Raw genomic sequence first — 14,930 nt, 5'->3', positions numbered from 1 at the left:
CAACAAGCTTCCCCGCCGCCGCGTGTTCCCTCACCACCACCCCCACAGCCAAAATCACCTCCACCACCACCAACAGCAACTAACAAACCTCCACCGCCGGCTTTCTCACCTCCACCCCCATCACCGACACAAGCACAACCTCCAAAACCATCTGGCCGTTCATCATCGCCGCCACCACAAGCGGCTCAACAATCCCCACCTCCATTTGCATTCCCGCCAACCAAACTCCCCCCTATTTTGGGAGCCCACTACGCATCTCCACCGCCGCCAGTTATCCCGGGCTATTAAGGAGCATCACATCACATATATATATACTCTTGCCAATTTTTGTAGGTGAAAAATAGTGTCATCCCTTAGTCAAATTTTGTATCCAACATGCATACATAATATGCAATTATTTCACGTGACATTTCAAACGTGGGTTCAATATTGCATGTAATACCTTAGCTTCTAGCTCAAAAATTCAAGTTTTTATTTTATTTTCTTGCTAATTGTTTGTTCATATACTTCGTTTTTAATTATCATTATTTATGAGCAATTACATGATTATGATCAAATGCAATTTAATTGATTTACTAAAAAACTAATTAAAGCAAACAAATATTTACTTTAATTAATTAAATAGTTCTAGACTTTCAGTTTTTTCATCATAGTAAAATATCGTTACATCCATCTAAAGCTCGCCAAAAAACATAGTATGAATAGTCCTTTTTTATATATATATTTTTTATAAATTTGAAAATTGAATTAACAAAAAAAGGATAAAATATCTATGACAAATAAAACTACCCGAATTAATTTGATTATAACTAATTTACGTCCAACATAATAAGAAAAAAAAGATAAATTTCAAAATTAATTTTTTATTAAAATTAAAATTCAATTCAAACTCGAATACTATCTTATTCGACCTATTTAATTTATTTAAATGCAGAACAAATTTCATAGCTTATTTAATTAAAAGTTATAGAATCTAACATTCAATTTTTAAAAAATTAATTATGATATCATAATCACAAACTGCGATAAAAATCTGAACAGAAAGTGTATAATTTATATACCTTAATTAATAACTCATGTATTGTTACTTTATTGAATTTTGGAGTTAAAATTACGACGGGATATCTCGACTTTAAACTTGAATGAGTGTGAGTGTACGGGTGTGTGCGGAAAAAAAAAAAGAAAAAGAAAAAGAAAACCTAACAATCAACAAGGTTTTAAAAATGATTTAAATATTACTTAAATTAGTTATTTGAACGAGTTTATTCTACATTGCAAACGACCGCGTTTAAGTAGTATCAAAACGGCGCAGCTTGATAACGATTGCCGTCATGAAAACATCGTGCCAGATCGCCAGATCGCGAGCAGTTTGGGTTCAAATAAACGACGAAAGAACACTGCGAATGGCTCATTCCTAGAGATTAAAATCCTCCAAAATTAGTTGTAGTCAGATTCAAATCTCACTTCTAGTTATTCCCTGAGGTTGTAAAGGAAAAAGGATAAAGCTATCCTCTATTTTGTTCAGGATTTCCGGAAACTTTTGTACAAGTTTTGTTTTGTTTGAGGAAAGTTTGCGTAGTTTTGGTGTGGAATGGCGGATAACCCGGCGAAGCCTTCTGAGGCGGAGGAGCCGCCCGCCGCCGCCGCCGGACAGCCTTCTTCGGTGGGAGAAACTGGTGGAGGCGGCGGTGGTTGGGGCGGTTGGGGTTTTTCACCGCTGTCTTACCTATCAGATCTTCAGAAAGTTGCTGCTGTCGCCGCTGAGGAGATCTCTCGTAATGTATGTCTCTGTTACATAGGCAACGAGTACTCTAGTTTGAAATGTTACACTCTTTCGCTTATGTTATCTCGCGGTCGTTAGGCTCAGATTGATGTTATTTCTAGATGATGTATAAGCCGTGAGTCGAGCTAATTGAAAATGGAATTGACGTGTGATTGGTCAGGTTATGTGATTGATCTTTTTCTTTATTTGTTTCGCGGAAGTGTGAGTGGAGCTTAAAGTTATATGGATCTAGTAGTTCTGTTTTATTTTTGCTGATGGTTTGTGAATATAAACTTGCAAATGCAGTGTATTGACATCATGACTTAAATTCATCTAGTTTATCACTTATGTATATAACGTTACATTTGTAGAGCTTGTACTTGGCAAATTTTCTGTGAGTAGGTCTTGTGATTCCTTATAGGCAAATTAGTAAGTCGGGCAAAAATGTTGTTGTTCCGAGAATACGTATAGGTCAGTAGGTATTACTGAAAATCTCAAAAAATACTATTATTTCTTTCCTTGGCCCACTTATTAAGAATTGCGAGGCCGAAGAACTGTAATGCATTTCAGTTTTGATGCTCAGATCAATTCACATCCATTTGTTTGGTGGAATTACATGTTGCTTATTTAAGTTGTATGCTTTTGTGAATGCAGGCTGTTGAGGCAGCTAGGACAGCAGCAAAGAGCATTTCGGATACTATCGCTGAAGATTCAGAATCTTCTCAGGAGGATGGTACGGAAGCATCTGCTGTTAAAGAGGAAAGTGATGACGAAAGCAATGAGCTGCGCAAAGCAGCTCTTGACAAACTAGAGAAAGCCAGTGAAGATTCCTTTCTTAGCCAGGTTGAACATATAAATATATATGTGAGACATGCTATACAACAGTCATCTTTTTTCCTGTTTCTATACTGATCTCCCTCTTTGTCTTGATATCAAAGGGCCATCTCTTCATGATTCTAATTTGTTTTTGTTTCATGGAGTGCTGCAAACTGATTCACTCAGAGATGTTTTGGTGTCCAATTCATTCAGAGATTTTTCAAATTTAATTTCCACTTATCAACTTGAGTTTTATAACGTCTATGCAGGGTTTAAGGGCTCTTGATACTTCAGTAGAATCATTTACTTCAGGAGCTTGGCAAGCCTTGGGAACTGCATGGAAAGAAGGAGCCAATTTAGTTCACAAGTATGTCTTTCCTTTTTCATTCATTGACAGCATCATCTACTATGTCTAAAGTATCATTGTGGGAGTATCACAATTTGTAGATAAAGAGGTACAACTGGGAGACATCTATAGCTTTGTCTATTCATTGTAGGAATATCACAATTTTGGTGATCCAGGATGATTTTCTATTTTTCTTAGGATTGAGGATTCAGCTTCAAGTTTTACTGGATCAACTGAAGATGGTGGTCTACCAGGGCCAACTAGTTCTCTTGCACCTTCTCTGTTAGAGGTTAGACCAGCTACCATTTTCCTTTCTTTTTTTTTCTCTTTCCGGAGCTGTGGCACAATTCATCGGTCTTGGTTAACCCATGTAGACAGGAAAAGCTTTTACAGCAAAGGGTATGCAAGTGCTAGAGCTAGTGGGAAAAGAAACTATGGATCTTTTAATTTCAGAGACTGGGATTCACGCTGAGAAAAATTCAAAGAAAAGTGATGGACTGATAGATGATGATCAACTGTTTGAAGAAGTTACATTTGACAGATGCTTTTATATCTATGGAGGTCCAGAGCAATTGGAGGTACTACGTTCACAATATTCATCTAGGTGCATTTAGTTTAGTAATATGGGATTTTGATGTTTAATACGAGTTTCCTGGCAGGAGTTGGAGGCATTGTCCAATCATCATGCGCTATTATATAACCGAAGAAAAGCTAAACTCTCTGCTGAACAAAAATCTACATATGATGGAAAGCTTAAAGAAGTCCAACAGATCTTCAGCTTAAGTGCTGAAATTGATGGTAACATATACTTAGAAAAAGGGAAGAAAATAGAGGCTGGAGATAATGACAACATTGATCAATTAAGAAATTTGAATGATTCCAGTGTCCGCAAGGCTGCTGAATTGGCTGCAGGGTAAATTTACCTTGCATTCTCGTTGTTTCTTCTTATTCATGATCTGTAGTCTGTTTTGAGTGTTAATGATGACATTGTGTGGCTGCTGACAGTAATCTTAAGACTTGCATTACTGCTACTCTTATTAAGGCTCATATAGTTGTGTCTGTTTGCATGTGTATGTGACTGACTATATCATGGCTGTAGCACATCTCAAGGAATGAGTTCCCGTGAGCTATGGCTGAACTTTGAAGTACAGGTCTCTTACCAAATGTTTTTAAAATGGTAAAATGGTTTCATATGTCTTGCTTTTGTTTGGACTCTTATGCAGCCAAATAGACCTGTTTCAGAATCTGTTGATTGCCATACTAGATTCTAGAACTGTCTAATAAGAATCCTGCAGCTTTACCTCTTGCCTAGGTGCATGTGGCGTTTATTCTTGTTTTTCTTTCTGTTGTCATCGTCTCATTCTCAGTTTGTATAAATAACATTGAGGAATGGGTAAACCTCAAAACAAACCAGCATGACCTGGGAATTTCATTATGTGAGGGGTGAGTGGAGGAATGTAAAGTGGAAAAGCCACTGAAAGGATGCTCATGGTATCTTATACCATTGATTCCATTGTGTGATATTGTGTTCAGAAATGGCTGAATCATAATTTTAAATAAAGCTGATATATGTGGTATATAACGCAGCTCATCATCAGTAAATTTCTTTATTACCACATGCACATGAGTAGAGACTAGTCTTGTAAGCAAATGGTAGAGGTAGTAGGATGCAGCCTCAACTCTTTGCATCCAAGTATTATGTATTTAAGTTTCAGGTATCTTTTCTTTTCCAATGATGATCTACTGACTTGTCGAAATTCAAACCAATGTATACCTTTTAGAGATGTTTACTAGTTCTTTTCTTAGGTCATTGAACATGCTTATACTCATTCTGGGAGTTTTAACCCTTTCAGATCTACTTATGGAATTTCCTTATGTTACATTTGGATTTGGAGCGGAGGATTTGGATTTGAAGGAATGGTTTGAGGAAAGGAGTTCAAATCCATTATAATGCCACAAAATATAGTTCAAATAGGAATTCAAAGATCCGACATGCTTTAACATATAATTATCCAACAAGCTCAAAGAATTTGTTGGGTGTGGATTTGAAATCTTTAGCTCCAAATCCAAAGACATCCTTAGTGGTTGCTTAAAAGTTGCAAAATTAATGGAAATGAGATGATCAAACTCTGGCATCATATGAAGAGAGATTTAACTCCTGGCTTCTATATTCTCTCTTCTTACACTTTACAAAATCTTGGAACGAAAACACAGTTCTAATTTGTAAAGCTATAAGAGAGTTTGATCTTTTGCAGTTTTGCTAATGCTTTGGTTGGGCTGTCTCCAAATGACATAATTCAGAGAACCTCTGGGAGGCTTGATTCTCTTCATTCAGAGGGTGTTCATGTATGCATACGAGTTATTTCAGTTTCCACAAAAATCTTCTTAATCGAGTAATAACTAGTTTGTAAGTTTTGTAGTAATGATTTGATGGATGTAAAATTTTGACAGAGACTTTCTGAAATGTGCTGTTGTTCGGTATCTCAACTGCTGATGCTTGGGAAATCCATCATATCTAATGCCAACAAAGTGCAAGACCAAGAGATTGAGGAGGAAATTGGGTTGATTGATTGGCCTGAGGATTCTGTGGAAAAGGCTAAAATAATCAGATCGAAGGCACAATCTATGACTGGAAATATGGAAGCTGTTTTCAATAGTTTCATTACTGGTAAGTTATGGTTTAGAATCTTAGATATATTCACCTTGCTTTTCCTGTAGTCATTTATAGTTGGTCAATTTGATTTACTTGATGTGGAAATTATTTCGTCTGTACTTGTTATTCCTTGGCTTACAGCCTTGGTTGAGGTTAACCACTCAGTGTTCTCCTTTTATTTTTTCCCCCTTAAAAGAGAAAAAGCTTCAATGGTTGTTGAGGATATAACTTCAAACAATAGGAAGCCGAAGGAAAAAACTGGGAAATAATTTTTTGTGCTTTCTAAACCATTTGCATGTGCCACATTTAAGCATTTTCATTTCCGAATGAAGTAATGATTGCATAATAAGGATGAGACGCTACAGGTAACAAGTCTTTAGTGAGTATATGAAGCCTGTATGATCCATACATATGAAGGTGGCATCACCATTGTTACTTCTTTGATATAAAGTTTGTGAACTATTTGTAGTTGGTAGAAAGATCTTGATCACTATAAATATTAAATATTGGCTGCTTTAGCTCGACTCTCCCTACCATGACAATAAACGCTAACGAATGAGATTCATGTCTTTTCCCTTCATCTAATAATCTTTAGTCTCACTTCTCAGGTATATCAGATGTAGCAGAAGCTTATCAATCAGCTATTAAAAGTGCTGCTACGGATTCTCAAGAAGTTGTCACTCAGAAATCTGTTCAAGAAAAGGCCAGTGCATTTACTGAAAGTCTCCGCTCCGGTCATACTACAGCGTTGGGTAAAATGCAGGACGGGCTGCAATGTTTGACCTTTGTGGTTCTTTCTACCTCGATACCCAGTTCTTGAAAGTTGAAATAGATTATCTATTTGCTGGTGCATACAGATAATCTTATTAGTTTATTATTTGTAAATAATCTTGGTTTATTTTTCTGGTTGAAGGTTCGTATCGAACCCAAAAATAAGGTTACTTTCTACTTTGCTATTGGCATTTGGCTGTTCGCATCCCGCCTGTTTTTGAAGGGAAACTATACACTCAGGAACACTTGTTAGTGGAACCATTTTTTTAACATTTAACCCTCCGCTTTTTAGTGTCCCTGCATTAAATACCATTTTGGAATTCTCTCGTTTGATCTCTCATTTTGTCATACCAAGGGATAAATTATAATGTAGTTATCAGTTAATTACAGTCTAATCTTGATACGGGGATATTTTGACACGACCTTCCTGCTAAATACTTAAGATTTTCACACAAGCTTTGATCCGTTTCTTTAATTCAAGGTTTTTACAATCTTGCTTCTGTTACTCCAAAACTTTAATATGTACGGATTGAGTGTTACCATTGTAACATTTTGTGATCAATAGCTCATGTGTAATCGTACAATTGGACAAATTCTATAAATAGTTGTTCTTTATGTATCAAAATATAACTTTTGCTACTCTATTCTTGTTATGATATTCAATTTGTTTTCTAGAATTTACTAACTTATGTATTGGATAGTCTGGGCCTTTTTCTGTGTAGTTCTAATCGTGGTATATTTTATAGGTTAGTCTTGAAGAATTGAGATGTGTCCATTGCATTTAGAGTAGCAATCATCCTAAAATCACTTAAAATATACATTGTTGTATTTTTTGGAACAACAAATGTAAATCAATTTATTCTTGTATGCGTCCATGCAAATAAAGTGGTCATTTATATAATTTTTATAATAGAGCTGTTTCTGACTTGTCAAAATAATTGAATTTTGCATTATTTTAGAAAGACGTAGATAAGATTACCATCTCATCCACCTACTAGAACAAAGAGATGCAGAATTATTCCAGAATCATGCTATGGTATTATTTTGAAGGGGCGTATCCGATCACTAGCATCTGCCAAGATTATGGATTACTCAGAAAATAATAATAATAATAATTAACCATGCAAATCTCGTAAAGACTAATTAAATATTTGCATTACCAGTAATATACAAAGTCAATTCTTGGTATCGAAAACGGTCCAACATCACGTTTCTTGGAAGCCCAGCAATGTTATTTCAATTTTGAATTAAGAATGGATGGTGTCCTAACAATATAATAGTTACTGCAAAACCTCATGATTTTTATAATTAAATTTAAAATAGATCTTCTTTTTTTTTTTTAATTAATATTATATTTTTTGAGACATCCTGATTGACTGACTGCCTCATTCTCAAAATTTCCATGCTTCTCTCCCTTTCAACTCTGAAGTCCATAAAAAATTCTAATTTAGATTGATTTATCTCAATTTGAATCAATTATACGATAATTACAATAAATTTGATTTGTATAGTTCAATGATTTATGGCACTTGTTCTGCTATAGCATGAGGTAGAGCTTTCTAACCAGATTTCTGTTACTGCATTATTTACCAGAAACCAATCAGATCAAATCCCAACTTTCTTCAAATTTCCTTCTGCACAGATTTATCGACTCCAGAACACAACTCTCTCTATTCATATGAAGATCACCTCACTTCCAAAAAAGAAAAAAAGGCACGTATACATCACTATCCCTTCTTGATTCTCGATGAATTTCATGAGCAAACAGAAGAAAAAACATAAAAATGGTATTAAGAAAAAGGGCAAATATACATGACATTTCCTCTCAAACCAAAAAATAATAATAATAATCAAGGAACGATGCCGATGTATGGAACGGAAACTGCGCGATTAGGATTTGCAGAAGCAGGAGAAGTGGTCTGGTTAAATACAGACCCAACCGCTTCCACAAACGCCATCGCGAACTCCACTGCAAGCTTCAACAGTTGTAAGCACATTTCCAGCTTCTGCATTTCAATCACTCCAAATCTATGTACGTACGTATGGTGATTCTGCTTTTATTTTCTGTCTAGATGGGTAGCTGTTTTTCTTCTATTTTCCGCGTATTTTCCTCCACAGAAATGATGTGTTCTTGGGGTATTTATAGTGATTAGGGCTGGTACAGAGAGAGGGTGTATCTGGCCTTTTGAACTCTCAAGGGACAAGTTTTATAATAAACAATAGCGCCCTCCCACATACCCACACAAAATACAAACTCACACTTGCAAATAATTGAGGTTTGAGAGGAGTAATCTCAGATAAGGAATGGCTTATGGCTAGTATTATTTATTGGACTACTGTCTATATTTCATATTGTGAAAGTGACTTTGTTATTACTTTGGAACAAGTCAATTTGAGCCTTATCCCTCTTCTTTGCCCCTATTCCATCTTTAATCACAAATTCTACCTCACGTTGCCTTTGCTTCAACTTAAATTAATTATATGACAAGTTTAATACACTTGTTGTGTATATGACTGGTGTACAATTTAAAAAAAATAATCAATCACATGATAATTATATTACACTTATTTTGTGATTGTTTCGATTCAACTAAACTTGATTTGTGTAAAAAAGATTTCTATGGATGTCAAGAATCTGAATGCCATCCCATGTAAATTTTGTTACCTATATGTGAGTGTATTATGAGATGTCGATACCTAATCAATTCAATGCATGGTGTATTCTTCTTGCAAGTTCAATGCGATCAGGACGACACCAGTGTGCATTTGATGACCGAAGGCCCAGTGGGCACGTCAACTATATTTCACACCTCAAATTACACGTTACTCATAGGAACGTTTTGTAATGACAAATGACAATTGTAGACTAGATTGCTAAATAAAATTGATCACAAGTAAACATTCCCTCATTTATTGGCTACTTCTTTACTAATGTGGCAGATTATGTTACTGGTGATGTAGGACGCGAATGATGTGACATACAACTAGACCAACTATATTATGGAAAAACAAACATCCAAAAAGATCCAAGATATCTTAACAAAGCTCTAACAACCTCCTCATTTATCTCATCCTGCTTCTATAAATAAAAGTTTAGATAGATCAAAAAAGCTAGCATGTTTTTTCAAGGTCACTTTGACCCTCATACACGATTTAATTTTTCATCTCATCAACACTGATTTCTCAGCAAGATTTACTATTGCAAGCATGTTCCCCACGATCTCTACACATTCTACCAACAAACTTGCTAAAATTCTCATAATATTACTTAGTGTTCTTGCTTTATTTTTCTCAAAATTGTCTACCCATTTAAACATTAAAATACTAATTTTTATTTTACAGGTTAATTATTTGATATTTTTAAGAATATTAGAAGTATTAACCCCTATTTCTACAAAATCCAGATAAGTATCAAGTACATTAATAAGAGTGCAATAACAAAAATGGGCAACATTTATAATATTCAATTAAAAAAACTAATTTGTAGCTTGAATTTTCTTAGATATGGTAACTACAACGAGTTCAAATCAGTATAATATTCTTTTATTTAATTATAAAATAATGAGAGAACAATGTGGGGCAGGGCCTATGCCTTCTGGCTTTGATTATGCATATTGTTCACTCACGAATCTTGCCTTGATTGTAAGCATTATTCATTATGTCTATCTTAGATACCCCACAATATCGTAATTAATTCCAAAAAACAAAATAGAAAAAAGCGCAACAGTAGTAGAAAGAAACGTGTTTTCCTACAGGCAGGAAGAAAGGCATATTCCCATTCCAATTATGGAGCACAAAGTTTCCGTACACGTCGACGTCGTTCCTTTGAATTGAAGTAAAAAGAAAAATAGTAGTAGGATTTAAATGGTTATTGATTATTTGCATTGGTATTATTTAAATGAATCATTGCTTTTTGCTACCACACACATTTCTGTATTAATGACAATTGATTAACATGTGACAAGTGGTGTGTTTAGGCACCTGATTGGAAGATTGATCAGCCGCCAATACCATTTTTCCTCCTTATTTTATAAGATTTTGTAAAGATTGTGAAATCATGTTAAGAGTCCGTGTTAATTGGTGCATCCACTCACTTTCTTTTCATTTAATTTGTTTTTTTGTTTAAGTAAATCGATTACAATTTTATTATCGTGTCAATCATTAAAATTATTATTTGAAGTAGACATATGATTACTATTAGTGTAAATTACAACTGTCTCTCCTCATATTTGATATAATTATGAATACCTTTTCGTTGTTTGAAAAATTACAAATACTCCTCTCAAATGAAAATAATTATGTAGTCTTTAGACAGTGAGGTAAAAATGAGTACTTTACCCTTGCTGATTTATTTTAAAAAGAATATATTTGAAATAATATAAAAAAAAATTGATGAAAATTTAATGGAATATGCTCGAAGTTACATGAACGTTAGAATCGGGAGGGTATTTATAATTTTTCAAACAACGATGAAATATTTATAATTATGTCAAACTTTAGAAGAGGTAGCTGTAATTTATCCTCCTATTAAATTAGTAGAATAACAATTCATATATTGGTGGAATTCAAACTCATAGACTTATAATTATGGGGCCTTAGTTTTGCCCAACTAAACTATGGCTCATTGATTTCTTTTCGTCTAATTAAAAATTACTTGAAAGCTGAAGAATTTTAGTATCATACTTAGAGGTGGTATTCGGGTCGGATAGTTCGGAACCCTACTCGACCTGTAGGTTAAGAATAATATTTTTGTAAAAACTATCGGGTCGATGAAAAGAAGTATAGGGTTACTTTACATATTTTCCTTCTCCCCTCTCCTTGAGATCTTCTTCTTTCCTCCCTGTCCCAACAAAAATCCCTCTTCTTTATGTCGGAAATTCTAAATTTCTAAAATATCATAACAAGATTTAATAAGATTACAAAATACCTCTGAATGAATGCATTCAGAGGCAAATGACTTTCAAAATAAGTTTATTATTGAGATTGGGACTTGGGCTTATTATTGAGATTGTTGGTTGTTATTGGATTGGGCTTGACCAGATAATTAATCTCATTGGTATTAGTAATCTTGGTTTGGGCCTGTTGTTGGGCTGGTCCAAATGATGTGTATACAAACTGTGAAGCCCACATATCGACCCACGACTGTGTCTACGGTTTCTTTTCCTATTGTTCTTTAATATTTGAACTAAAATTAAGCTTATACGGATGAAAAACACCACCATAAATGCGACTCTAGTTCGAAAAGTAGCACTACTCGTGGTGCCCGAATTAACGGACACATAATTTCAGCTTCAAGGCTCCCAGGTGCTCTTCAAGTTGAACCCTTTTTATTTTCTCCAGTTTAATTTTGATTTCTTCGTTGTTTAGGTATTTTTCTCCGTGATGGGTTCTTTATCCTCTTTGAACTCAATCTGCATTGATGGAGGCTGCTTCGTCAAATACCAGGTAAATAGTCAAAATGGTCTAACTCTTCCTCCTGCAAAACTGGATTGTATCATTCTCTTTTTGTTGTTTATGTATTAACTTATGTTTTATTCATGTAAAGAATTTGGTTCGTGGGTTTTTCTAGTTTGTTGCGATTAGTGATGAATAATGTGACTTATCAATTAACTTTTGTAGGACGGAGTCAAGAATTCAATGGTTAAGAAGCTTTGTGTTAGAGCTTCTGTTGCTAAATCAGTACCACAAAACATAGAGATTAAGACCCAGAGGTCGGAGAAGTTCCGAATTGGTGTGCTTGGGGCCAGTGGATACACTGGTTCGGAGGTAGCATTCCTCTACATACCTTTTCTGTAATGTCTGTTTACAGTGGATTATTACCGGTGCCATGTTCAGAATTATTTTGTTCTGATCGTATGATGCATGCTTGGGCCTTACGAGCTTAGTGGTCTAGTTTCTTCCAAGCCATAGGCCATTAGTTCGAACAGCACCTCAGATTCTGTGTGAACAAGTGTGTGTTTGGAGTGTTCTAAAGACCTGATTCTGATGTTGTGTTTATTGTTAAGACTTATTTTTCTTTCTGTAAATTTTTGCTGTTTGACTTTGTTCTTGCGAGTCTAGATTTTAAGTGGTTGTCTTTTGGCTGCAGATAATTAGACTTCTTGCAAGTCATCCGAACTATCAAATAACCCTGATGACGGCAGATAGGAAAGCTGGCCAATCGATTGGATCAGTGTTTCCTCATTTGGTCAGACAAGTATGTCTACTGTGTCGTGCTTGTGAATGAAATTGCACCATCTTTTGTGTAATAATTTCTTGCCTTTTCATTTTTTTCTCTTATTCATTGGTTGCACTGGCTTTCTTTTTATGTTTTCCTCTTAACTGCATCTAATTTTTTAATTTATTTAACCTTTTTCATTATGCCCCATCGTCAAACATCTCAAGTTTACCAGTAGCCCAACTTTGGTATTGCTTTTTCGGTTGTTGTTAGGTGATATTCAAAATTTTTTAATATATATGATTCTACAGGATTTGCCGGATATGGTTGCTGTTAAGGATGCAGATTTTTCCACTGTTGATGCTGTATTCTGTTGTTTGCCTCATGGGACGACTCAGGTTCTTTTCTATCTATTTGCATACTCCTACATTCTGAGCCTGTTGGTTTGATGCAGTTGCAATTATTCTGGTTTGTATTTCCTAATACCCTGTTTCATACATTTGATATGTAATCACAGTTATTGCTATTTGTACAGAAGAAGTAATATTTCTTGTTTTGGCAGGAAATTATCAAAGGTCTGCCGAGTAGTTTGAAAATCGTTGATCTATCTGCGGTATTTTCGGCTTCTTGACTTCTGGTCGTTCTTCTCCTAGTTCCAAGATCCTAGGAATGCTATGTCTTGTTTTGCATAATGTGTATATCTTTTTTGTAATGTTTGTTTTCTGTGACTCATGCCTATCAAAGTCATATTGATGGTTATGTAGGACTTTCGGCTCCAAGATGTTGCTGAGTACGAGGAATGGTATGGTCAGCCTCATAGGGCGCAGGAATTACAGGTTGAATTTTTTCTTGTGTCCTGATCAATCAATGAACTTCCAATATGGTGTTATTTCATAAGGTTCTGGTTTGAGCACTTATAATGTATCGCAATGATTTGTGAAGAGGTTTGAGTTTACGACTGTTACCTTCTTCCTCAAACACTTAAAAATTGGGACAAAGAAAAAAGAAAAGAAGATACAGCACCTAAGTCTATTATGCTGGTAAATGCAGAAAGAAGCTGTATATGGCTTGACTGAGATATGTCGACCTGAGATCCAAAATGCACGCCTAGTTGCAAATCCTGGCTGTTATCCAACTTCTATTCAGCTTCCACTTATCCCCTTGATAAAGGTTGGTTCTATGTACTTATTTGAAATATCTGCATATCTAGTTGCATGTATGTCATAAGTTGCTAATAAGGGATGGTAATCTAATATGCTGTATCTTGCAATAAACCATGGATCATCTTGCACAACCAGGCCTAACTAGGGAGAGCTTGAATTATTCAGTCTAAAACAAGATCCTTTTTAACATAAGTTACATAACAGCAGTACTTATCCTGTTCCCTTCCCCTTGTTACAGGCCAATCTCATTGAAATGAAGAGTATCATTATTGACTCAAAATCTGGTGTTAGTGGAGCAGGTCTGAACTTTGTGGACAGCCTTCTGGCAACCCTTTGCAATAATAATTTTTTTTTTAAAAAAAAAAAAGGTTGTTTGCTGCGACCGATTAATTTTTGGAACTTTTTCAATGCAGGGCGTGGAGCTAAGGAAGCTAATTTGTACACAGAAATAGCTGAAGGAATACATTCTTATGGTGTAACCAGGCATCGTCATGGTAAGTAAATAAAAATAGCATGCAGTCTGTACTTCTGGCAAGACTTTCACTATTGTAAAAACAGTAAGACAATCTTCAGAGATTGGGCAAAGGTAATCTGTATATGGAGGTTATGAGCTGCCCACTCATTTTCGGACATTATGACATGAGAATTGGCCTACTTTCTTGCTGGCATGTATAGAAACAAGTTATGAGGGTTCTGATTTGATATTTCACATAGAAGCCAAGCCCACTTTAGGCATCATTCCCAGACTATGAAAAGGAGTAACTTGTTTCCAATTGGTGATTCCAGTGCCAGAAATCGAACAAGGATTATCAGAGGCTGCAAAATCAAAAGTTACTGTCAGCTTTACCCCACACTTAATGCCAATGGTAATACAGCTGCACCAAGATTAATGAAGTTTGATACAGCAATTATCAATCTTATATTCACTTCTATTATCTTAAAGAGCCGTGGTATGCAATCAACTATATATGTGGAAATGGCCCCCGGAGCATCTACTGAAGATCTATATCACCATTTAAGGCATTTTTATGAGGTAAATGCTTTATTTCACTACTGGTAGTCAACATTTGATACCATCGATTTATCAATGTCATTTATCAGGCGCATAATGATCATAATCATATACTAGAAGCTCCTTTCGTACTGGCTGAGCCATCCGAAAACCAGGGATTGTTAGTCAAAGATTGTTAAGATTTCTTGTTTGATCATAAAAGTAGGCTGCATTCCCCCCCCCCCCCCTTCTCCGTCAAAAAAAACATCCC

General features: G+C 35.3%; 3 protein-coding genes across 3 annotated transcripts in view; all 3 read left to right on the top strand.

The window, feature by feature from the left end:
• Positions 1–288, top strand: part of LOC105172972 (leucine-rich repeat extensin-like protein 4) — a 3,074-nt gene extending 2,786 nt beyond the window's left edge. Inside the window, exon 3 of the mRNA XM_020697425.1 lies at positions 8–288. Coding sequence (XP_020553084.1) covers positions 8–288 — 281 coding nt within the window. The remainder of the gene's footprint in view (positions 1–7) is intronic.
• LOC105172857 lies at positions 1,309–6,625 on the top strand. Its single transcript, XM_011094446.2, has 9 exons — positions 1,309–1,780; positions 2,417–2,605; positions 2,848–2,945; positions 3,123–3,213; positions 3,299–3,502; positions 3,584–3,837; positions 5,180–5,270; positions 5,376–5,592; positions 6,186–6,625. The coding sequence occupies exons 1-9, from the start codon at positions 1,592–1,594 to the stop codon at positions 6,395–6,397; spliced, it is 1,545 nt and encodes a 514-aa protein (XP_011092748.1). The 5' UTR covers positions 1,309–1,591; the 3' UTR covers positions 6,398–6,625.
• The window catches only part of LOC105172856 (probable N-acetyl-gamma-glutamyl-phosphate reductase, chloroplastic), a 4,655-nt gene continuing 1,319 nt past the window's right edge, over positions 11,595–14,930 (top strand). The window contains exons 1-11 of the mRNA XM_011094444.2: positions 11,595–11,793; positions 11,968–12,114; positions 12,437–12,544; positions 12,817–12,903; positions 13,068–13,118; positions 13,270–13,341; positions 13,556–13,675; positions 13,907–13,967; positions 14,082–14,162; positions 14,455–14,534; positions 14,612–14,701. Coding sequence (XP_011092746.1) covers positions 11,731–11,793; positions 11,968–12,114; positions 12,437–12,544; positions 12,817–12,903; positions 13,068–13,118; positions 13,270–13,341; positions 13,556–13,675; positions 13,907–13,967; positions 14,082–14,162; positions 14,455–14,534; positions 14,612–14,701 — 960 coding nt within the window. The 5' untranslated portion in view covers positions 11,595–11,730. The remainder of the gene's footprint in view (positions 11,794–11,967; positions 12,115–12,436; positions 12,545–12,816; positions 12,904–13,067; positions 13,119–13,269; positions 13,342–13,555; positions 13,676–13,906; positions 13,968–14,081; positions 14,163–14,454; positions 14,535–14,611; positions 14,702–14,930) is intronic.

This window comes from Sesamum indicum, linkage group LG10 (genome assembly GCF_000512975.1).
Source record: "Sesamum indicum cultivar Zhongzhi No. 13 linkage group LG10, S_indicum_v1.0, whole genome shotgun sequence".
NCBI lineage: Eukaryota > Viridiplantae > Streptophyta > Magnoliopsida > Lamiales > Pedaliaceae > Sesamum > Sesamum indicum.
The sequence above is the reverse complement of the archived record's forward strand: the minus strand, read 5'-3'. Positions and strand labels throughout refer to the sequence as shown.